The sequence below is a fragment of the Epinephelus moara genome, chromosome 14 (genome assembly GCF_006386435.1).
Source record: "Epinephelus moara isolate mb chromosome 14, YSFRI_EMoa_1.0, whole genome shotgun sequence".
In the NCBI taxonomy this organism is placed as follows: domain Eukaryota; kingdom Metazoa; phylum Chordata; class Actinopteri; order Perciformes; family Serranidae; genus Epinephelus; species Epinephelus moara.
The window spans coordinates 20896709-20922149 of NC_065519.1; the positions used below are offsets into that span (position 1 = coordinate 20896709).

Here is a 25441-nt window from a genome sequence, read left to right on the forward strand (position 1 = left end):
TTGGGGGACTGTGTGAAGAAATGGTTGTAATTCCTACACGGTTCATACTAAATTTTTGAAAAAAAGCCTTAAATGAAAGCTGAGAGTCTGCACTTTAAGCAGGTATTCATTGTTTCATTTAAAACCCATTGTGGTGGTGTACAGAGCCAAAATGACGACAACTGTATCATTGTCCAAATAATTATGGACCTGACTGTATCTAAAGAAAATGTAAATGCAAATATTGCTAACATAACCAGTAACTGAGTGACAGTGCAGCAGCCTACAGACAGGTGAGCAGGTGAGGATTCAACTGTGTTTTCATGAGTGTAGAACAGGGAAACTCAAATTGTGTTGCACGGGGGCCACTTTTGCAGAATGACAGAAGGCCAGGGGCCAGTTAATAAACAAACATTAATAATATTTATCAGTATATATAGTAAATGAATTGCCTGTTTTCAACCTCTCAACAAGTGCTGTCCTCACTCATCTTTGCTAAGAGGCAAATCCAGTCCTTAACAGATCAGGTGTATGCATTTTAGGACATTTGGGGTTTAGCCCAGACTTGGAGGGGTCTGGGGGTGATCCATCCCTGGCATGATTTTGGATAAAACTCTGTTTTGATGATTTTTTTATGCACTCTGGCAGCTTATTTACATTCAAAGTACAGGAAAAAATTTCAAGTGTGAATCCCTTCATTGTCCTGTTAGAAAATGGTCAGCGGGCCACCCAGCACCCTGTCGTGGGTAAGATTTGGCCCCTGGGCTGTAATTTGAGTATCACTAGTGTGTAATCACCTAAAACTAGTCCGCAATGTTGTTTCTACAGTAGCCCAGGACAGACAAACCAAACACTGGCTCCAATAAGGGCCTTCTGCTTCAGCCACCGTAGTCTTCCAACACGCTTGGCACACTCGAGAAGTTTGAGCTGGTTGCAATCTGCAGCCTCACCTAACTGCTTTCTTGGCTCTGAGCTGTTGCCAGGCAGCCAGCACAGACCACAGAAGTTACTGTTACTGGCCAGAAAATAGTCCAGCACATAACCCATCCTTAAATAATACACCACTTTGTTTTTTTGGCTGTTTTAGGCTGATTCTACCTTTGGGCAGAGCTGAGGTAGCTGGTTCCCTGTTTCCAGTCTTTGTGCTAAACTAAGCCACATTAACCGTACAGACACGAGTAGTTACAATCTGATCATGTGACTCTCGAAAGAAAGCAAATAAGCATATTTCCCAAAATGTGTAACTATATTCCATACGACTGCACAATTACTCTTTTACATATTTAAGATGTATATACACCTGGTCAAATTCAGAGACAGAGGCTCACTTTAGTCAGAACGCACCAGAAAGGCTCACATGTGAAGTTTGTTGTTTCTGTACGTTCAGCCTCACTACTGCACTCCGTATTGCTGACCTTGCTCCGTTAGATTCGGGACCAGGGGTTTCTCACTGTGTCAAAGGACTTAAAATACTTGAACACAGCAGAATGTGGCAGACACTATGCAGAACTGTGTCTTAACAGCTGGGGGGCCTCAGCTGTTACTGACCTTGCTTGAGTCTAATAAGAAGAAAACGGTGGCCAGGGTATGACAGTGAGCATGACTACTTACCCGCGGTGCCGACTGACTGACCAGTGTGCCTGTTGGCCTCTGCTGGACAGTGACAGCTGAGGGCCGTGAAGAAAGGTCATGTTCCAACTGGCCAGACAACGGAGCGTCACATGCTTATACTTCAGTAAGGTCTGTGACGTATCCTTTGGAGACAAAAAAATCATGACAAAATCTACAGTGTTCCTGAACAGTGAAGGGTAAGGCAGTTTCAGGGTCATGCTTGTGACCACCACATAATTACAGCAGATTTAATGTCACCAGGATGCAGTACATGTAGAGATAGCTTCCCATGTGAATAAAAATGTGCTAACAGCTAAACCTTTCTTTTGCAGGATGCAGACTCTGCGTACTTCACAAAGCCAAAGACCTCCTGAGAGTCACATCGTCAGGAGGAAAACACATTTATTGCATTCCTCATCTTCGACCTGAACAGTGATCCAGCTTTTCCCGCAGAATGTCGATATCTTTGCCTTCATCTCGACGGAAAACCTCTAACACGACTGCTTTAAAAGCTCACAGCTCTCTTCCCACAGCTTTGCAGGAGAGGATAGAAACTGGTACATTTTTATTTCATTATGCTTTCATCTGAAATGTAAAGTAAATCCTATATGCTGCTATTCTAATATAACAAGCATCCTCAGATTATCTGAATTTCTGGCCTAAAGCCTATTTGAATTTATAACATCAGGATTATGGATTCCATGTAGGAATGAAAGACGACTACTAACCTTCTGAATCCGCTAATAAAATTTAGCTTGAATCAGTTTTCTGCCCAAGTTTGTTCAGTGGAACGTAACAAAACTGCTTCTGCCAAGCTATTTTATTATAAGTATATACAGGTACACATATAAAAATCAACAATATGTACAAGAGAATATGGACAAATTCATCGACCGCTTCATTCTAAATTGTAAACAAGTGAATTGTAAACAAAACAATAGCACTAAAACACTTTACACATACAGCGAGACATACCCAAGGCACATCCTTGATATCTGAACAAAACATTAAAATTCTTGTCCCATTTTTGTGGACATAAAGGGGGGAGGGGGGGGTCACCTGAAAATGGTTAAATCTAAAAAGTACAATAAAACCAGAGGTATTCAGTAGGTGCCATCTAGAGGGGGGAGGTGGGCCAATTTATTCACTTTCTTTTAAGCACAAACATTGATAAACAACCCACAAACGCATGTGCTTTGTTGGAAACATATCGGGGATTTTCTCCTCTTTAATGTGCCATTCTAGGAGGTAGTCCACATTGTCACTCATAATCTGTTAACATTTTGCAACTTGTACAAGAGTACAGTGGTGATGCCACTGCGTCTTCGTATGTGATGCAGGAAATGAAGCACCAATAAAAGTCAAATTCATGTCAAAAACAAAGCAGGTTCCCAACAGACATTTTTCTGATGTCATGACTAATTTTGCTATAGTTTCCACATGAAAATAACCATTGACTTTGGAAATGGACGTTTAGCTGTGGTAGTACCGACTGAAGAGCATCTTCCTCCCTCTGTGGTGTGTTCGGCAGAGAGAGCAGAAGACGCCACAGGTCAGAGGCAGGGGAAGTGAAGGGGGGCTGAGGAGTAAATGGGGTATCCTAGAGGGGGATCGGCTGCTTGAACAGTCAGATTCCTCAGCATGAAGGGGTGAGCCTGAATGCTGTAACGCTCCTCGTCGTCATTAGTGGCATACAGGAGCTCCCAGGAAAGGTTTGCCCACTGACCTCGCACCCCCTCGCCATTCAGACGGCCCACCTGCACCAGCTGCTCCTGCAGGGACAGGACTCGCCCTGTGTATGTACCCTGTGGACAAGGACAGTCAATCACACATTTCACTGAGACTGGCTCTAAATTGCAATTTTAAGTACCCTCAATTTTACTCCAGTGAATGAATAAGAATAAGCTTTAGGTATTAACAGATAGTGTGGACAGGATGTAAACAAGGACTGTTGTGTGTAATTACCATAGCGAGGTCATGTCCTAGAGAGAATAAGAATGGTTTCTCCTGAAGGACACTGTCATGCCAGCCTTTCTCTGTCACCAAGCCAATGTACCAGTCCCTTTCATATTCCTCCAAGGTGCTGAATAACTCCTCGGGGGACTCCATGGGCCCTAGACTTGCTTGATCAAACAGCAGCTTGAAACTAAATCTGAAGGCAAACAAAACCACAGAGGCAGAATTCAATGACATATAATTATTTCCTCTGGCATAAATAATCCCCATCTAGTGATCAGAATTTCAAAAACCCTGTAACACTAACTGCCAATTTTACCTGAAAGCCCGAAGTGCTAGCTGGTAAAGTTCTTTACTTGAGGAGAGCCAGTCGAGTCCTTCCGTCCACGGTATATCTCCACAATAGAGTCTGTAGACGTAACTGGGACTGGTGAAGGTGGACTCTGCTCCCACTGAGATGAGACATGAAAGTGCGACCTGTGCGTGCAGCTCTTTCAAGGCTTCATCCTCCTTCAGGGCTTTGGTCATGTCCTCTGAGGTCTCGCCCTGCACAACAGGTCCAAACCGCCCTAAGGTGAACCGAAACCAGTCCTCAGGAAACAAAGGCCTGAGCTGCAGCAGGCGGGATGGCAGCAAGGGTGCAGTCCTCCACCCTGCCGGTAGGTTGAACACCTCCGACTGGGGGCAGCTGAAGTTCAGCTGAGGGAGAGAGCCGGGACTCTCACTGAAGACCTCTGGGTTACGGCCTTTGTCCACTGCTGGCATCCCGATGCCCAGACCCAGAGGCTGCAGCGGCTGCAGGGCAGAGAGAGCCATGTTTTCAAAAAGACTGTCCATCTCCACAGAGCCCGGCAGAGAGGCCCCTGTCTGCAGTGCTGTGTGTCCAGGCTGGACCTCTGCGGTCACTAACGCCACTGTCCGCCTGGCTGGTTGAGGTCCAAATAAGTCGTCCTCATCCGACCAGTCACCAAAGGAGGTCAAACTGGAGCTGTCCTGTCTGAACCTGAGAGAAGACACATTGGATTCCACCACGACAGCCTCTGGTGGCTGGTTACACGTGGTCTGGGCCAACTGGGAAGACTGGGACTTCCTGCCTCCAACCCCTGGCCCTTCTTCACTGCTCCACATAAACCCTTTATGCTTCTGGACACAGTATCGGAGGAGCAACCAGACCAGTGCTTTCAGAAAGTCATCCTGAAGCTTCCTCAAGTTATCATGTGAGTCAATGATGCCAGAGAGCACATTTCGGGCGTCAGAGTAGACTCGCACTGCGAGGGCAGCACAAGGGGTGAGGGCGTTCCCCCAGTGCATGTTAAAGCCCTGGGTGAAACCAAGCCGCTCAGGGCGCTCAAAAGCAGCTTCGAACACCTCATCCACTCTCCGTGCCTCCACTGTGTGGCAAGATGTCTCCTGTAGCTCCAGACCCTGTAACAAACCGCACCACATTATGAGGGTCCCTGTGCATCCTTACAAAGTCCTAAAATGTCTTAAATTGAATAGATTCAAGGTCTAAAGATTTTTGGAATCATAAGGGGAAGCATTAAATTTGGGCTGGAGCAAAATAAAAGAGCGTGTCTAAAAGAGCGATTTTTATATCCTACAATAACAATTTCCACAACGTCCAATACCTATTTGTTTGTACATTCCACTTGGTAGGTGGCAGTGACAAAAAAACATGTAAGGGTGCATTAATCGAGGTATGCAGGGCTGCACGTTAACGGAAATATTAGTGGGATATTTATTTTCATTAGATATATTGGGGCTAACTGAAACCATCCAGTGATTTGCATGAGCTGGGGCTGCCCCCTTAAAGGGAAATTTTGGTTTATTTCTCCTTTCGTCCTAAATTTGTTTCAAGTGACTAGTGACATAAAAATAATAGTTAGCATGTTAGCCGTTAGCCTAGATACAGCCGGGGCGCATAGTAGCGTCAGACCTGTTAAAACGTAAGTGAACCGGCAACCTTCAAGTGCAAAGTTAGTCCACTAAACAAGCTTTTTTCCACATGGATGGATGGATTTCTGATCCGTTGTTAGCGCAGTTAGCTTGTTTACTTTGTTACTGGATGTCACTGTCGCACTGAACGTCCCGCTGAACACTGTTCAAACTCTTTACAGATAAAAATGAGCAAATAGTTGAATGTTCATATTAAACAGCCAAATTTGATCCAACTGATATAATTCTGAGTCAGATACAGCCCTTGAACGAGGTGCGATGTGAACTTTGTCAAGCGCTGTGGTAGCACTTGAAAAAGTGCAATGCCCATCGAGTAGTTTGAAAGAAACTGAACAATGAAGTGTTCCTTTATGTGCTGAGACATTTCTTAAGCTAAATAAACCACAAAAAGACAGGGTCTAGTTTGTCTCTTTCTTATACTGAATGGTTTTATTTTTTTCTTTTAGAGGTGTCAAAGGTCTTCAAAAGACATTCAATTTGTACTGAAAAAAGTGCACTCTCTCTGTGTAAGCTTGTTGTAAATGACTGCAGTGACTCTTAATAGACAAACAGAAAAACACAGTACCTTAATGTTAACTGTACAGAAGCCATATCCTCTCTCCAGGATCATTATCCAAACCATACGGTCCTGAAAACGTCCCAGAAAATGAGAGCCTGGGGCTAAAGAACCTACAAAAGGAGAAGAAAATCATCATCTAACATGTAAAGAGATGTGATCTTTAAATTGAGGGCAATGCAGAGGGGAAACGCTCAATATATGTACACCATGTAACACTCATGAGCCATGGTGCACATTCCTTTCATTTTGCATTAGCTGTGCGTCCCTCTGCTGACTGTGTGGATAACATGGCTACTGGATGAGCTGCAGGGAGACGCGTACCATCACAGTCGTACAGGAAGGTCATGATACTGTTTTAACTGGCTGACTGCACAGAGATCTAAATATTACATCTGTTCTTAGCTCTAGCTTTCCATTAGTCTCTAAAAATTCACTCTTTTCAGAAAAGTGAGCAGAAGACAGACGTTTATTTCAACACAGATGAGCAGAAATGGCAAGGTGATGGAGGCTTTTGTTTTAAGTTGACTAGCGCTTGCTTGGCTCAAGAATAATGTCATGTCCCATAATGACATCTCAAAATAGTCCCAGCCGCTACCTCATGATGGGAAGTGACAAGCTGGGTGGACTTCTTTGCCGCTTGCTGCTCCGCAGCCCCCGGTGTGAGCAAAGCAAAAGAACACTACAAACTGCCATCGTTAGACTGTGAGCATCAACCTAACAAGTGCTTATTCTGAATTATACATCACAGCGACAGCACCCCGAGCTCACAAAAAAACAGCGATGACATCACCTCGGCAGCTTTATTAAGTTTTGAATCATCAATCCATAAATAATGATTCTCTACTTGTAATATTTTTTCTCTCCTGCACACTGAACGAAATCCTAGCAGCAGCTCTGTGCGGCCTAAGAGTATTACGCGGTTAATGGTGTGGAAATATTTGGATGTAATGAATACAGATCAGAGCTATTTTTTTTGGGTCACTTCACAGGAAGCTCAACTGGATCATGCGAGCTTGCATTACTGCCAGCGATTCCAAAGAGCTGCTCACAACAACATTCCTCCTCCTATTAAACCATATGAGGTGATGGTTCAGCGCTCTTTGATCTACATACAGTCTCTACTTGACCTATACAAAGGTTTAGTCACTGCAATTATAGTTCAAGTCAAAACATATTGCAGTAAAAAATATCGATAACAATAATTTTTTTAATATTGTTGGAGCTCTGGAGACTGGCGTGTGTACCGCTCAGGGCTGCAATAAAAAAAGTCTGCAAAGAGAAATGATGTAACTCAAATAAAAATAGCAATTTTAGGTACACAGTGATATAAAATTTAATTTCATAGTTATAAAACTTTAATCCAATTTTCAGGGTTAATAAATTAAAAAATATAAATTCAAAATATTTTGAGAACTGCATTTATTTATTTTATTATTATGATCAATTATTAATTCATTTATTATTATTATTATTATTATTATTATTATTATTATTATAATAATTATTTATTATAAAAAAATTATAATTTTTTTTAAAAGTTTTTTTTCTTTTCTTTTTTTAAATATACAAAAACAATTATTTGCAGCATTTTTTTTTTAGATCCGGTTATGATATACTTGCATTCTGATAGTATATTCTGATACATTTACAGATCTTATTAATGCTAAAACAGTAAACAGTGTTTACTTGTAACATTTGAGAAAGATTAAAAAGAAGGAAGACACCACAGACAGAGGACATATCAAGCATGGACAACTAACCCAGTGACCCTCTTGCAAAGGCCGTCCTCAGAGCAGAGGCCAGACTTCCGCTCATCTGCTGGTAGAAGATGGAGTCTGGGCAGGGACAGGCGGTACCTACGGGGCCTGGCCAACTGCGCTGAGGCCTGGGGAACCCCACCAGGAAGACGGGCAGGGTGAAGAGGGGCAGCAGAGGGGCAGAGAGCAGGGCAGACAGGGTCACCACCGCCAGCAGCAGCGGGCACAGGGAGGCGTTCAGAGCCAACAGAGTTCCAGCCGACTGACGGCGCTGCTTCTTCTCTGTCCAAGATGTCACCAACACAGTCAGGGTGAACTTTAGCTTGGCGAGGAACTGGGTCAGTCTGTCGATCAGCAGGCCCACCTGGATCAGAAACACAGGGGCAAACATAAACGGCACTGAACCACCATCAGGTCTGATGTATACAGCATGTTTGAGAGATATGTGAGCTTCATTCGTTTTTTTTAAAAATTAATTTTACTTACGGCAGCATTATTAATATATACTCAGCAGCCACTTTATTGGGTGCAACCGTAACATCCAATGCAATCTAATACAACAGCTCATTCGCAAACTCTACCTTTAGCAGGATAATGCTGTTCTGACTGACACTCTTGGAGAGGTATGAATTTAACTTTATCATTATTAGTGAGGTGGTAGTTTGCAGTGGTGTTTCACTAAACGGTTATACTGAAAGGTGTTTCCATTTACAAACATTAGGGGAAAAGAATATAAGACACATCAGCATTGAGGACAATGTAGAATTTGTGGCAGATCTCTTACTATTTCAGTGTCACTGATCATACTGAAGTTGTCACCAGTACAGTGAAATTGGGTATGTTAACTTGTACTATGTGAGTTTGCTGCATTTGGTTTACTTTATTTAATCAAAAAGAAACTGTGTTGTAAGAGACTGCATTAAATTATATAGGTCAACCTAATAAAGTGGCCATTTTAAAGATAAACTATGCAGGGTTTTCCCTAAAAAAAACAAAACAATGTATAGACCCTACATAGAAGTAATCCCTCTCAATCATCACTTATAACCCATTAGAAGTGTGTGGTGGTGTATTTTCCCTCTGCCTGTATGTTCTTATTTTCTTCTTACTTTCTGTGTTCAGGATGCTTATGAGTGTTACCGCTCAGGTGAGGTCAGGGCTTTATAATAAGGGAACAACTAAGTGTCAGACCATAAGCAGCGAGACAAAACTCTGAAAAAAGGCAAATATAATGAGGTGAAACGCCAAACGAGAAAATCTGGGGTTGGCTTTCACTTTCGCTAGTGAGCGTGTCTGTAAACAGTAACCGACAATCCTCCGTAGTGTATCTTTAAATATATTTTTTCACTAAGGCTCTGTACTTACCTGAAAAAAAAGTTGCAATATGTTAGAAAAAAGGCGAAAAAATTTTTATCAGGGGAACTGCCCATTGGTTCGACAGCCCATTGGTTCGACATCCCATTGTTCCGACCATATTAAACTCATTGTTCCGAAGTCCGTTCAGAAATCATCATGATGCCCTGTGGTTAAGGTCTGGTTAGGTTTAGGCACAAAAACCACGTGGTTAGGGTCAGGAAAAGATCATGGTGTGAGTTACAATGAAAAAGAAAGTGGCAAACACATAAGCCGTGAGCCTGCTCTGCCTCAAGCCGGTCGCGGCGCACCATACGCCCGCTGCGAGCCGTTCAGCACCGCGGACAGTCGGACTAATGGGATGTCGAACCAATGGGCTGTCGAACCAATGACATGGACCCTTTATCAGCACCCTGAAGACTTTCCATGTTTTAGTTTTGACAAGATGGCCCCATAATGATACAAATGCTTTAGACTAACGGGGTTCAGAAATTCAAGCCCAGCTCAGACTAAAGATTCGACTAAAGAGATGAGTTAAAGTGTGCAACTACCTGCAATGCACCGTTATAAAAATCTGCCAGTTCACACCGATGCAACTAGAGACGGTGTATCATCTCTATGCAACAACTCTCTGTACCTCCGCTGTGTTTGCAGCTTTTCAGGGTTATTTTGTGGCTGAATAAAGTTTGTAGCTTCTTATAATGAGAATGAGGATAGTAATGCTGGCTACAGCTGCATTTGTAGTAGTGATGAAACAGTGAAAACATAAAATGAGCATCATATGGGACTGTTTTCATAATAAATACGCCACAATAATATTAAAAACCAGTGTCTATTAATCAGTCAGTGAGAATGTGTGTGTGTGGGCGGGGCATAAGGACATACAGCAAGCAGCAGCAGCAACCCGCTGTCTGACACCAGCACACAAGGATGAAAACAGAGGGCTCGGTGGGGGCGGAGCACCTGCTGCACCAAGCAAACACGACGTCTGCGGTCATTTTGACTTGACCAGCAGACTTCACTGCGAGCCAACTGGTTGTAGAAACAGGTGAGGTGCTTTATGTTCTAAAACCAGCCAGCTTTTTGACCAGCGGAGTTTCAGGTGACACCATCAGCCAGCTTGAGTCGAGCTCAGACTGCCTGTTCACACTGCTGCAATTTTTCTCTGCAACGTTCTAAAATAGTTTCATCTCATTGCGAATCACTGGTCTGAACTGGGCTTACGAATCTGATAGTTGTCAAAAGTTCAGTGTGCTGTTCACAGCCACAGTGTAAAAAACTGATGTGGCAGCACTGTTTAGGTCAGATTAAAACTTACAGATTAAAGCCCCTACAAGGAACTTTCATTTTGAGTTGATTTTGGCGACCCTGTGGACAAAAGCAGTAGTGTTGGAATGAAGCCTACATTTCCCATGAGCTCTAGCGCGTATTGTCGTAAAGACGCTTACCTGGCTCACGCATGTGTTTGTTTTTGGGGATGAATGAAACAACAAGACGGGAAAACTTTGCCCCCGCTCCTATCAGGGATCCCAGCTCACATCTGCTGTGCCCCAGCTCCACCTCTCCGGCGTAAGCGCCACCGCCGCCGGGGTAAACGCAGTGGTCGGCTGGTAAGGCTGAAGGCCTGTTTGGCGAGCACTTCCACGGCTTCTTGGACTGAGTATGGAGCGGTGCCTCGCCTCTTTATTTCTCGGCACTCGCTGGACCCTGTTGACGCCTGGCTGGTACCTGTCGTCAGCCCGGATGAGGTGTTCCAGCCCCGCGGCCCCTGCTCTCCTCGTCCCCGCTGGCGCGGGGTGAATCTGCGCAACCTGCGGCCTCTGTGTGTGGCTCCCCGGACAGCTAACGCCGTGGACCCGCCGGCTCCTGCCAGGATTGGGCTGGTAAATGCTAGATCGCTAGCGAACAAAACGTTTATCCTGAAGGATTTCCTGACTTCCCGAGGATTGGATTTTCTCTGTGTGACTGAGACGTGGCTGACTGTTGGTGAGTCCAGTGCTTTCACAGAACTTTTACCCGATGATTGCTGCTATTTTAACTCCCCGCGGACGTCGGGTCGAGGAGGAGGAATAGCGACTATTTATAAGAGTCACTATAAATGTAAGCAGCTAGGTAAGATGACGTGTGCCGTCTGAGTGCCGTAAATCGTTTCATCCTGGAAGCGACCTGGGGCGGACCCGGAGACAGTTTCCTAAAGGTATGGATATACACTATATAGAAATAGCTTATCTTCACACCGATGGTCTCATTTGCTGTTGTAGGTCACGCTCAGACAGTTAAAAGTTCCTTGTAGCGGCTTTAAATGTAGAATGTAGAAGGATCTAATGTGGGTTGGAATTAAAGGAAAACTGAATGTTGACCTCACCAGAAGAAGCTGAACTCCAGTGCCCAGGTTGTCCCACCCTGGCAGCAAGTTGCTTCCAGCTGCAAGACGCACCAAGACCACCACCACCATCTGCAGCAGAGCATCCTCTGAGCTCTGCCACACCTGCACAGCAACACAGAGCAATCACTGTGCTGAGCATAAACAGGCGTAACCATCAAACAAAACACACTCTGGGATTAAACACAATTCATTTAAATCGACAAAAAAAAAATTGGGCAAAGGCACCGGGAAGATGTTTTTCAATGCCATATTGTTCAGTTATATTGTGAACAAAGCCCTATGATTTGTGCTCACATTAAGAATCTGCCTGGAGTAACTTTAAAATGGTCTTTATTGTGATAAATATTTTCTGAATGTTATGTTCACTTAGATTGTGAGCAGGAGTGAGTGTGAGCATACCACTCTGAAGGCTCTTGTGAATCCCACACTGAGGGAAGCCCCGTGGAGCAACTGCAGAGATTTGTCCATAGACAGGAAAGCAATCATTGCAAATGGAGACACTGTGAAGTAAAACACACAGTAAGTGCAGGTCAGAAACACATTCACATACACAGCGCTGTTGTTTCCACACCTGAGAGAGATGTTAAGATTGGAGAACATCAGACTTAAAGTACACACTATAACAAGCTCACCAAGATAAAGAAGGACTCTTCTGATTGCTGCAGCAATGTATAATCCTCTGTTCCTCTGCTTGAAAGTCTGCACACTGGACATGCCTTTAGGGTACAGGGGATTGAGGAACACCCCTCCAAATACATAGGCCCCCTGGATCTCTCTGAGAGCCCAGCAAAGGCAGAAGAGTACGAGGAGGAGGTAGCTGACAGGAGCCTGAGGTCCCGTAACCAAGCTCTGGGACTGAGCTGAACCGAGGAAGTGATGCAAAAGCCCTGCCTCCGCCATCGCCACCAGAAACAGGCTCAAATATAGCAGCAACTCCCTGCAGCCCAGATTCCAGCCAAAGGAACTGGAAGGAGGAGGTGGCGACCCCCCTCTGCGAAATCCACGGTCCCCAAAGGCTGCCCTGGGACCTCTGCAGAGTGCGCCAACCTGGCTGAGGTCCAGGCTCAGCAGAAATCCCATAGAGATGGAGAAGAGAACCACACCCAGTGTCGATGGGATGAAGTAATTACACACAGCTACGCCGGCAGATACACCAAACATCAACAGCAGCCTGTGGGACAGTGTACACACAATAAGTCAGGGCTGATGATACACAGGCTACTGTCACACTTGTCATTTCAATGGGACTATTAGAATCTGATGAGGACGTAACGTGAATGAACAAAAACTGTGTTTTGCTCAAACTGAAGCTGCTGCTTTTAATCATGATATCAAACTGTCAGGCAGGCACACATTATGACTGGATTAGTGTGTGGTTTGGGTGGGTTTTAGATATTGTGCATTGAATAGAGAGGCAAAACCTTTTCCCTTCCCTTCTGGTGGACCACCATAGGACTTTATTTCATTTTAAAAAAGTGTGATTGTCCATATAGATGTGCGCGATTTGTCAATTAAATGTTAAACTCTTGCTAGTTGGAATCAGAAACACTAGTCGGTTACGCTTATTATTAAAACTCACTTTTATTTAGAAAGTTGTTGTCACGTTTTGTAGGATAATGTGCATAATGCACAGTGGCACACATTTCAGTGGCATTTAAAATGCAAGGTGGTTACTGAAAAATGATTTAAAATGGCTCTTATTACATGTAATATGTTTTCTGACATTGTTTAACCTTAAAGATTAAATTGTGCTCAAATTTGACTGTTTTTTTTTAGTGTTTTCTTACTTTTAGACTGATGACTTGTCTAAGTTTAAACTTCGATTCAAACGTTAGAGAAACTAATCCTAAGTAACACCCTTTGTAGTCAATAGAGAGACAAAAAATCATCAATCATGTTCGAATTAGTTTGTCAATCTAAAAGATAATTTTGCAAGTCAAAAAAGTTTGTTTTAGTACCATTTAGTTTTGTGTGAAACCGCTCAATGAACTACATCTCTCATCTTGCATAATATATGTCACCAACAGCAACATGGCAGTTACCTTGGCGCATTTTATTCTGTTATTCCTGAACAAGGAAAAAGAAAATGACTACAGGTCTGGCCATGCTGAAAATTTCAGCTATGTCAAATCAGAGTGCACAGAGGCATTGTAGCCTCAGCGAGAGGGAAAGTTATGCCCTTATGGAGTGTGTAGTTTTTCTAATTACTATTTCCACAGTCCCATACTTCAGCAGATTTACAACAAACTGTGACTTTCTTGACTTGAAATATTATCTTATAAAATGACAAGCATCCTATGTTTAATTCATGGCACTATTGAAATAGGAGCAAAGAATTAATTGTCTCTCATTGTTGACTGCTGTACATATTTTTTCCAAAATATGGTCCCATGATGGTCCACTAGAAGAGGAGGGACTTTATCTCTCTATAGACAGGACACCTAATAAAGTACTATAGTTGAAATCAGAGCTTAAAATTTATTGTGAAATGATGACCATAAAAAACATTCATTGGGTAAATTGTTACAATTGTAATTGTACCACAACTTCAAAAAACAAATGATACAATGACTGCTCTACATATAACAATTGCACAGACCCACACGGTATACTAGATATATGAATGACAAATAAAAGCACAGCCTTCATTAGTGCCAGATTCTTTATATCAATCTCAAGGCATGAGTGGGATCCATTGGTGTCATTTAAGAACACGTAGTGGTTGTTTATGTAGTTTAGAACTTTCTGATTTTCTCCTCAGTTTTTATTCGAGCTCTTGACCCAGCCAGAAAAATACATTCGTCATTATCAGTGTGCTGATGAAAGCCAAGACTGCAGCATGCTCTTTCAATATTTACCTTAGGTTGCTGGACATGGGCGAGCCTCCTAAGCCAAACACAAGAGCCTGCTCCATTCCCCAGAGGAGCAGGGCATCTAATGGAGGCAGTATACCTAGCGCCCACAGCAGAGGTAGGAAGAGGAACAGCACATGGAGAACCTGGCTGGCCAGTTGGAGCTCAGGGACAGGGCCTGCGAACCTAAATCAGAGCAAGACGCTGAGATGCATTATGGCAGAAAACATTGTAAAATGCAGTAGCATTCTGTAACAAGACATCTCAATCAAACAAGACAACTGATGCTCACCTGTCTGCCAGGTCCACAGCAATGAAAATAAAGATGTAAAGAGGCCGAGTGAGTGGGGTGATCTCATAAGTGTCCTGTGCCTGGAAAGTGGCTGTCTCTGTGGCTGTATTTACAATAAGGGAATACTCAGCTATACACAGTGTCACCCAACTCAGGACAAAGACAACGAGGGACACACCAATGCTGCCGTAGAGAGCAGTCAGTCTGCTCAGGAGCAAATACCATGTCCCAAAACCACAGAGCACCCCAGCCAGTACTGTATGCAGCACCACATTCAGCCCAAACCTCTTCCCCGGGGCAATAAATCGGACTGTCTCTGGGCTGACACAGTGGGTGAATTCCACTTCCTCCTCATCAACCAGGATGTTGGGCGCACCTAGTCTCTCCACTGTGCCACTCCTCCGAGCAGCATACAGTGCCAGGGCCTGGACACCCGCTGCAGCCCCGAACATAAACATACCAGAGAGCACTGTGGCGTGGAGCTCCTGCAGCAGCTGCAGCTGGCAGAGCAGAGTACCAATGCCCCCAAAAAGCCATGGTGTCAAGAACAAGACTGCCTGATTGACGTAGACATATGGTGGGGCACAATAGCCCAACTTGAAGCGTGGACCCCCCAATACTGTCTGGGGGAAGCGCTTCCAGAAGAACTCCTGCTTGTACTCATTAAGAAGGGGCACATCTGGCCCCATTCTGACCATTCCCGAAAGGGTGGCAGGTCATCTCCACACAGCTGAAGGCGGGTGTCCATTCATCGTCCCGTAGACAGTGAAGCTCTCTGCAATGAAGCACACCTTCGGTTATTTATTGCCAAACAAACTAGTGATGCCCTCATACAGTATATCAGTGTTATTGTCTTACAACAGTACAACCTCAGTAGTAAATAATACAACTTTAAAACTGCAATATACTGTCAGCTATTTTTGCAGCCTGTATCTGGATGATTTTAAAAGTTGTGTGAACTTCCCCGAGCTCACTTCTTACAGCTGACATACTATAAACAGAGTACTGGGGTCACAGCAAACAGGGGTTCAGATGTAATGAGCACTATTGGGCAATAATACACCATTTTATAGCTAATCTAGCTCTACTCCTAAACAAAACACATGCTTGTTGAAGCCCTTTAACATTCTGAAAAGCACCAGCTCCTCTGGCACTCACTTATTTCTCCACCAATCTGATAACATTGGCAGAGCATCCCTGAAACTCTACGTTAATGTTAAAATGATTCTTAACTCCTTCTATAGTAACTCTCAGTTACAAGTGGGTGTTTTCATAACAAAACAATCCCGAATATCCTCAGGTTTATAATGTACAGCCCAGAATAGGATACAACACTGGAGCAACAGCTGCTGAGTTGCCATGAAAACACACCACAGAAGCTGTAGCTTGTGGATGCGCTAACGTGGGCTAACCTGTTCAAGCTAACACCCGGACACTTCCAGTCACACCTCACATAACCAAACCAGGTATTTAGCGAAAAGTAAACTGCTTTCTGAAGCTCCCCGATACTGTTCTCATCTTCCTACGTTAGCTAGCTGTAACGTTATTATTGTTAGCTAGCGATGCCAGCCTGACTGTCCGTTAGCTTGCTATCACTAACAGGTAAATAACAGCAGGTTAGCGATCTGCGGTGTCACTGGCGCGAGACAAACTTACCGTTAACGGCAGAAAGACCGACTGCAGGTAAGCGTTGGGTGATATGTATCGATAAAGGTGGTATTGAGGGAAACAGGCGGAAATCGTCAACATTAACGTTAGCTGCGAGCTAACCGCTTGAAAGCCAAGCAACATCGGCATGATACACAGACAGATTGTAACCAATGGGAGTGCAGAGAATAGGAGAGCGCGTCCCCCGATTGGCTTAAATTGCATAAGCCCGCCCTTCACCTCATAACTCCGCCCCTTCAGCTAACACGTTAATAAAACAAAAGACAACACAAATAGGTGTTTGTCAGTCACTAATGGCTCATGTTCAGTGTTTCACATCTAGGAAATGAGACTGTAAGTCAGTAGTAGCCCCAGTTTACATCCAAATGTGCAGGTGCTCGTGAGCATGTTTTGTCAAAACGAAGATAAACTAATATTTCTCTGTATTTTCAGTATTAACTCTTTCGCAGCTCCAGTAAATCAGAACACACAGTGCACAGATCATCTTCCAGATGTGTTTAAATACAAACCAGTGTGTGTTACTGCTGCTGCTGTTAAAGTGCAGATGTGGTGCTTTGCTGGGAAGCAGACCTGAGAGTGATGACCTGTGAATGGCGTGCAGAGATTACAGAATGGCCCAAAACTTGGTTGGTTGACATGTAAAACAAAAAGGAAGTTTTGTACATTAGCTTTTTGTAGCTTTTGGAGGCATCTGATAACATCCATTATGAAGAGGCTATTCTAAAATGTCAATATTTCATATATTAGAGGCACTTAAACGCCCCATCAATTACTGGCACATTCTTAAATGGGGGGTATTCATACCATCGCTTAACATTCTCATAAAGCACCAAATTAATAACTACTACACACTGGGTTTATAACCATAAAACACATTAAAAAGCTATAAAGGTTTTATTTTATTTTTATTTTCTTATCAAATGAAAGATTCATTCAAGTGGGAATGACTTTGGTTGATGATTAATGACTATACAACTGTCAATGTCATGAGTATAAGATAAAGCAGTGCTGTCAGACTCATATAAATGAGGGCACATCAGAGTGTGTCAGTTTTTGTGAGTGGGAATCATATTCAACTGTTCCCACGACCAGCTTTATTAGAAACTGTTTTGTATGAAAAATCATCACAAAGTCAACTGAAAAATACAGATACCCCTCAATAGATAATAAAGGATTTTACTACTACAAGTTGCTCTCCACTGAACAATGAAATGACCATCCCTCTTTGCAATTACATTAAATGACACATCCCGTGGTCTCGCTGATCCTCCTTCTCCTAAATAATATTTCAACCTCTCACTTGCCAGTATCTTTAAATCCTGAATCTAATGCGCTTAGTTGACCCCAAAAACTGACATAGGATTAGAAATATTAATATTACATTCTAAATTATTGTTGTCTTCTTAATACAAAAAGAGCAAATCCTACGAGTATTGTATTATTTTAAGATAATGAAAGTGACTGTGGTAAAGTGTGGTCTGCCTCTCCCAAATGTTGATTTACTTAGAGAGAAGGAGGGCAACAAGAGGGATCATAAAGTGATCAACTAAAAAAGGCCACAATATCAACACAAAGAAAGATAATCTGGAGCCGAGGAGATTAAATTGTTGTTGTTGTTATTCTTCACTGCAGCTGAGGGGCTAAGTGTATACGCAGGAGGTTGTGTTTCCTTGTTATCTTGAAAAAACAATTTCTGCTCTGTGTAGGACACAATAAAGCCCGTCAGTCACGACAACATGTATGTAATCCTCCTGCAGCACCGATTATTTAAAATCATTGCTCCATTTTTGCTACAGCTGCCTGATGAAGAATATCAACATGAATTGAGACTTAGGAGTCATTAACGGGAAAGACAAATGCAAATACCATGACATAAAAAAAACACCAAATTGGCTACAATTTACAAAAAGCAGACCCTCTGGCGGCACTCTGAAAATTGATTCCCATTAAATTTACGAGAAAATTGGGTGTTTGTCTGTTGTTTGGTTATCGGCACCTTGTTTTTCACCGTCTTAACAAAGCAACACGCTTTGTGTGACTGAAATAACGTGATAAATGACACACAAGTCCAATAATGTGATAAATCACACGCAATGCCAGAAATGAAAAGCAGTTAAGATTTAATGCTCATGCGAGGCGTACGCTCATCCAAAATATCTACACAAAATAAAAGCATTTTCCTTTTCATTCTAATTGAACACTCTCGCTACATTCTTTTATCTGTATTTCCTCTCTCTCTCCATTCACTCTCTATTCTAAGGAGCCTCACAGGAAACAAATTACAGGGAAATGACAAGCGACAACAATAACTCAATGACAGATTTCAAGAGAAGCAATATGGCAAGATTGTTTTTGAATAGAGGATGTATTTGTGGGGATGAAAATGAACTCTGGGGCATAATACACACCTTTTGAAAACAAAATAATTTATATTTTCATTATCTGAATTTGTTTGCCATCAGCAGCCAAATGTGGAGAGAGAACATTTCATTTTCACAACAGCAATTCCAAGTCAAGTGATGGTATTGATGTAATTCTATCGAAGCACTTCTGAAGTTAATACAAGCTGGTAAATGTGTAATGCACGTGGGGTTTAATGTTGTTCATCCATTACATGCTCTGCGCATAATGCTTCGATAAGCACTGTACAAGATGCTGTGTTATCCTCGGCATCAAACATCAATCAATGTCCTCATCTCTCTCACGTCACCCACAACATCAAGCAACACTGGAACCTGAGAAGATAGCGGTGAAAACATGGTCCATTCAGCAATTATTCACAGAGTCTTGGACTAATGGTGCTCTGAATGCACAGACACAGCAAATGTAGGGAGTTAGTGGACCAGAAGTAATGGCCCCATACAGAGCATGTGTTTGTCTGTGTGTGTGTGTGTGTGTGTGTGTGTGTGTGTGTGTGTGTGTGTGTGTGTGTGTTGGTAGGGATGAGGGGGAAGAGCATCATCTATAACTGATTCACAACAAGCACAAACATGTCTAATTATGAATCCAGACTACAACTGCAGAGACCACCTCACTTTCCCCTCTCTCTGTATCTCCCTTTCTCCCCCTCGTTCCCTCCCGCCCGAGCCGGGCTCCATATCAGGCCGATGAAAACATAACCTGTCACATTCCATCCCATTAAACCAGCTACGAACCATGTGGTCTACTCACATGGAGGAGCGACGGGGAGGGAGAGAGATAGACAGAGAGAGCAGTGCATCTGGGTTCACTCAGGACTGATGAATTATTCACAATCTTTATGCTAATGTCATTTTAATGTTAAAAATACTGACAGATATGCAAAAAGAGACATACTGCATGGAGTGGCATGCTCGCAATAAACTTAAACCACACAGACATACAATTGCATTAAAAACAGTCATGTTTCTAGCATATCCATACTGCACATACTGTACACAAATATAAAATGTGTAATTATCCTTTGCAATACCTAATGCATTAGAGAGCTCTCACTGAGCCCCCAAATCTGTGCATTAGAGTTTTTTCTTTTCTTTTTTTTATGCGAGTCCATCAGCTGCCATTTGATGTCAGGCAGAGCAAGGTAATGACAGTGCACTCACTTGCACAGTCATTAGCCCCGCTTAATGCTGGGAATTAACACAAATCAAGTGAAGTTAAGTACATGCATTAGAGGAGCTTGTTTGGGGGAGAGCTTTTCACTTTTGCTGCCTCGAGCTGGCTGTTGCCTCACAAATGTTCAGCGGCAGGGAACACAAAACTAAAGCACACGTATACGCCTTCAACTGATAAATTACTCCCCACAGGGCAAGTGGTAAATTCATGGAGGACTGATTAGCAGTGTGGTGCAGAGAGAGAGCTAATGGAGCTCTAAGGACACCTAGTGGTCACATTAACACCACTGAGCCATAAAGTCCAGAGCTCAGGCTGGTGGAGGAAATATGACAGAAAATGTTGCTGCTTCTGGCTTCAAAGGATTTAAAGTGATGTCCTTAAGAAATGGTGTTCTTGAATAAATCAACTCTTTAATTCAGGAATATTTTTTTCAAAACCCAGGCCCCATCCTTTCGAAGTATGATGTGTCTCTTTTTTAAAGGAACAGTATGCAGGAATTGTTGGTAACCATTTGTAACATCATCTCCAGTGAAAGTGAAAGCCAGCCTCTATATCTTTGTGTTTTTAATAGCTTTGGCGCTGTGTCTGTGAAGTCATGACCTCACCTGCCCACTGTGTCCAGGAACATCCTGAACGCAGTAAATATATTAAGAAAATGCAAAAATATGTACATACATCGTACAAGTGATAACTGACAGAAATGACTTTTGTGTGACCCTATACATTGTTTTTTTCCCAAGGAAAATCCTGTACAGTATACCTTTAAGTAGTACACATAATAAAAAAGTTCAGTAGAGTTTAAATAACACTAATTAAACTTTACAAGAAGTTGTTGAGAAACATAACAACAGTGTTCAACTGATGGAGGCTGATGTCCTTTCTAACTTAGCGTTCACATGGAATCAGACAGACAGTAGACAGCACATGAACAATACTTTCTGGACGGCACATTTAAAACCATCAGTCAGTCCAATGGAATGGCAGGATGGTAAAAATAAAACCCCACGTCGATATGTTACGATGGTGATGTTGTATTGTTTACAAAGAATGGAATAAAATATATTAAATACAATTATTTTGTGTGTTTATTATTTTACGTAATTATTCCAGTAATGTCCACAAATTTTCCCAAATGCCTCATGTGAAGGAGCTACATAACACCTGGTTGTAAATTTTGTTGTGGAGAAAGGCAAAAAGTTAAATATTTTAACTCTGAATGGCAATGCCGTCTACTAGTCTCTGCTGGCCTCACCTAATTTTACCAACATGCTCTCGTCCCCTAAAATGATATCCGTCGATTGTTTGCCTGACTCCATGTGAACGCAGCATTAATCTTTTCATCATACAATGATCTGTTTAGAGTTTCCAGAATATAAAGGTATCAGATCACATAATATATGCTGTATAGTCCACATTTAAAGCTTAGACTGGTGTGTTAACTACAGCACTACCAGACTAAACTGACAGCAAGTCAGGAAGGATTATAATCTCATGTTCATCAGAACTAACATCATAAATATCAAGTCACTCTAATACTGTTTCCAGTTACAACACACGAGATTTGCCTATTAGTCAAAACTGTGGTGGGCTTTTGGAAAAGAGGCTAACATGATGAAACTGACAATCTCTGAAAATCCATTTGGACCTTGTTCAAGATTACATCTTTATCTGAGTGACTGCAGATTATTGTCCACAGAGAGGTGTGCTAAAGCTGGATTATCCACTTGTTGGGGATGCATCTGACCCCGTGGAAGCAGCATGCCAGCCTCACACGCCCTTACATCTGTGGGTGTTTTTTTTTTCCACTTGTTTGAGGCCAAAGATGGGATAGCAGTAGAAATGACACCAAAACCTCTCATCCTCAGATTACCATGGTTAGTGATCCACATATGTGGATAAAAAATAAGGTCAGAGTCATTATGAATCCATTTGAAAGAGATGCACTACATGCAACCTTCAAGTAACCTAATTTTCCTGAACTCCAAACATGTTTTCGTTTAAACTAATAGTAGCAAGGGCGATTTAATGATATGTTAACAGTTACAGAAAGTTGTTTATTGCCATGTCACCAAACAAAAGGCACTTGAATTGCTTTATGTTCTGACTTTTTCCTCATTAAATATGCAAATATGTCCAGATGCCGATATACATTACAGAATGCTTACAAATATGCCACCTTCAAGATATGATGTCCCAAAATACTGATATAGGACTAATGACAGTCATGGCTGTTGCATGTGTTCACATTTGTTTCACCTTTCACCTGTATGTACCACCTTGTCTGGCTGCTACATGGGTGGAGGTTTGCCACCATTAGGAAATCTGGAAGATAACAAGTAATACTTAAAGGTCAAAGTGTATTTTATCATCTTTTAAACAGATCTCTCACATTTTAAAGTGGAAATAGACAAGTTTTTTGCTTTGTCTCACTATCTCATTAGACTAAAAAAGGATAGTGCTACACATATATCCAACAACAACAACCTCTCTGAGAATTAAAGAATACAAATTTATTGACTGTGCTATACTGCAAGCGAAACAAACTATAGCTCTAAGCTGTAAGAAAATAACTGCATCTACAGTTGGTTCTTGGATCATAAACATGGCACAATGTGTGGCACTGGAGAGAATAACATCAACCTTGAAAAATGAATTAAGTATGTACGAGGGAATATGGAAACAATTTAATGACTTTATAAAATATGGAGATATAGATGACCTTCTACAGAAGGAGAACTGAGGGCAGGATAAGAAAACAAAGCAGTGGTAAATCCCAGAGGTGAAAAACTTTGACTATGAAAGCCCTTTTTTTTTCTTTGTAAGAGGTACCAGTGAATTAGATAATTATTAATGTCGTGTTGTACACTGATTTGGGATTTTAATGTTTTAAATGGAACTTAAATGCTAAGAGAGAGAACAACTGGGTGTGTGTTTGAGTTTATGTAAATGTAAACATTTGTTGTATCATATGTCTGTAATAACATCTGGACACTAAAAAGCAATACAAATATTGATAAAAAAATGCTGATTGCACACAATGTACTGGCGATAGAATAATGACACGAGGAGCTTGAAAGGTTGTTTGTTTCCACTTTACAGAAGCATTATCATATCTCTTGAAGTTTTACCAACCTGCTGTCTTGCTCCTGGCCGGGATATGTGATGATGACTCTGTTCCCATCATGAAGAAGACCTTGGGCTGGCAGGTTGCTTCCTGTTCTTCGAATGTGTCTTAAGGTAATGTCAGCTTGGCCGCTACGAACGGCATTACCATGCTTGTGCTTCTTGTCTGATTTGGAAATTAATATAAGAAGTGTGTGTAAGAAAGCCAGAATAAGGAACGTCATCTGAAAGGAATAGTTTTTTTTTTGGCAAGGCAGACAGGAGTACCACCACAGAAGCTAAGCATTGTGCTGCTGTGGATGGGAGCAGTGAGGTAAAAATACTGTTTTTGTCACAGAAATCTGGTGGCTTTGAAGAGAGCATAGAATCGGCTTCAGTTGGAAAGAGCTGTCTGACGGCAAGGTTAAGTGATGAAAATATTCTAAATATTCTACTGATATTGATTTTTTAAAGATGGCTAAGATACATTTTGCTGCAGCAGAACATTGATGAGCTTCCGGCGGTGCTTCAGTCTGCTTCTCCAAACTGTCATGCTGACCTTCATTTACTGAAGCTAACACACTGACTATGGATAAGAACCCCACACAACCCCACTCCAAAAAATCTGAACTATCCCTTTAGCACAGAGTTTTCTGGTATAGCGTATGCTAGAAAGTGACAATGAATCCTTGACTGTATTAGGACTTATAGAACAGACTGCTTGTGTCAATCTAAAACTTGTTGTTACACAAAGTCATATCCATTGAGGAACTAATGACCTTCAAGAGGAGAAATTTCACACTCACACTTGTATGTGTAATGAGATTGGGCCTCATCCATGTGACCTGGCAGGATATCGTGCCCATGCACAAAGTTCTGCAGTCCTCCACTTATGGTCATTCCTCTTAGAGGGGTGTTTCGAGGCATGAGGGGTAGCAGTCCAGGTAGGTTTATTTCAGTGGCAGGAAGAGAAGCTCCAGGGTACTGTGAGCATGGCTTTAAGAAAAATATTAAGGAGAATAAGGAAGATAGAAGTGATACTCCAGGACAGGATTATATTAAAAAAACATAAGCGGATATTCAGATAATGTGTGACTCCAGGGCCAACTCAGTGTCTCTGACCTACTGATATTTGCAACCCTCTAAGCGTTTCTCTTTTCTCTATGGCCACTGCTGTCACTGCAGTGTGTCCTCTCCACCTACACACTTGGCAGCGATTGGGTGATTAGATTGCTTGTTGTTCCACAAATATAAGCATCTTATAGGGGAACAGTAATTACTACTCATCAATGACTATGTTCAAATTCAAACAAAAGCAGAGATGCAGGAATAAATTGACAGTGACAACCGAGATGGCAGAGTCAATAGGGGGAGGTTTGAGTTTGTGTTTTTAATGAGAAAACTCAGGATCTGTGCTCTGTCATTTCCACATCTACGATTAACAAGCAGAGGGGGTCGTGTTGACCTGGCTAATAGGGGGTAAATCCACTGGTGCATTATCGGCCGGTCACATTTCATCTAATCAGCAGGATGATGCCAGCAGGCTTAGGCTGCTTTTAATTCAGAGCTGCAGGAGAATTACTGCCCTGGTCTCTCATTACATGAACATCAGATCAGTCAGACTTAAAGAGTTTGATCCAGGCTTTTTCCTTTTTTTTTTTTTTTGGTGGTGGCTGCGGTTTGGTTGTTGACATTTTGATTCTTTCAGCTGGACTACATCTTACCTGATACGGCCCATTATGAGCTCTCAACACAGATAAGGTTTTTGTTTATATTTAGTTCATACAAGGAGGGAAGTTCAGTGATAGAGTGTTAAAATGACAGATCCCTTTTCTGCAAACTAACCCTATCCCTAACTCTACGAATGTGTCATAAACTGACTCCAACACTCTAACCAGCACAATAGTTATGTTCCAACCTGGAGGTCTAAATGGTGTTTCAAAGCCTTCACCTCACTGTTTCCCATTTTTCCACCAAATTAGTTACTTGAACCAGTTCTGATCAGGATTCTTGAAGCGAACCAGTTTATGTTTCCACCAGTTTTAAGCACAACCATTGTAATCATGGATATTTCATCGATGGAGGGCAGTGCCCAACAAAAGGAAACAGTAGTAGCAAAATGGTGGATCACAGTAATTACCTGCAAGCTTTTGTTGTGTTGTGCAGATTTGTTTTCACCCAAAAAACAAACATGGACAAACTAATAATAAAACCACTGTATGCACTGCATTTTTTCTGACTATTTCTCACTTGACTTCATCATTGTTGCCTTCTCAATCCTCTCTTTGCAATCAGTATCACTGATGTCGCCACAGTTTGCACTTCAGTTTTAAAAAAAAACCCTGCTATTTTTGGGTCCAGCTGAGAACCGATTTT

General features: G+C 42.2%; 3 protein-coding genes across 3 annotated transcripts in view; 1 reads left to right on the forward strand and 2 right to left on the reverse strand.

Annotated features, from left to right (window-relative positions):
* Positions 1–2354, forward strand: part of dhrs7 (dehydrogenase/reductase (SDR family) member 7) — a 9717-nt gene extending 7363 nt beyond the window's left edge. Inside the window, exon 7 of the mRNA XM_050061667.1 lies at positions 1923–2354. Coding sequence (XP_049917624.1) covers positions 1923–1964 — 42 coding nt within the window. The 3' untranslated portion in view covers positions 1965–2354. The remainder of the gene's footprint in view (positions 1–1922) is intronic.
* A 198-nt stretch (positions 2355–2552) lies between these two features.
* Positions 2553–16524, reverse strand: pcnx4 (pecanex 4). Its single transcript, XM_050061666.1, has 11 exons — positions 16358–16524; positions 14702–15476; positions 14416–14595; positions 12190–12728; positions 11957–12057; positions 11537–11659; positions 7822–8182; positions 6068–6171; positions 3866–4971; positions 3556–3742; positions 2553–3395 (listed from the first exon to the last, which is right to left on the reverse strand). Exons 2-11 carry the CDS (start codon positions 15397–15399, stop codon positions 3144–3146), a joined length of 3651 nt encoding a protein of 1216 aa, XP_049917623.1. The 5' UTR covers positions 15400–15476; positions 16358–16524; the 3' UTR covers positions 2553–3143.
* Positions 16525–18429: 1905 nt separating this feature from the next.
* Positions 18430–25441, reverse strand: part of lrrc9 (leucine rich repeat containing 9) — a 30469-nt gene continuing 23457 nt past the window's right edge. The window contains exons 30-32 of the mRNA XM_050061804.1: positions 23872–24061; positions 23096–23252; positions 18430–22285 (exon numbers count right to left, since the gene is read on the reverse strand). Of these exons, the coding sequence (XP_049917761.1) occupies positions 22252–22285; positions 23096–23252; positions 23872–24061 (381 nt within the window). The 3' untranslated portion in view covers positions 18430–22251. The remainder of the gene's footprint in view (positions 22286–23095; positions 23253–23871; positions 24062–25441) is intronic.

Excerpts from the sequence above, each read along its gene's own strand:
- pcnx4 (XM_050061666.1), bottom strand. The coding sequence starts at position 15,399 with ATGGTCAGAATGGGGCCAGATGTGCCCCTTCTTAATGAGTACAAGCAG. Across the intron at positions 6,172-7,821 it reads CTTTGCAAGAGGGTCACTGG|GTTCTTTAGCCCCAGGCTCT; the intron begins GTTAGTTGTCCA and ends CTCCTTTTGTAG. Across the intron at positions 3,396-3,555 it reads TAGGACATGACCTCGCTATG|GGTACATACACAGGGCGAGT; the intron begins GTAATTACACAC and ends CCTTGTCCACAG.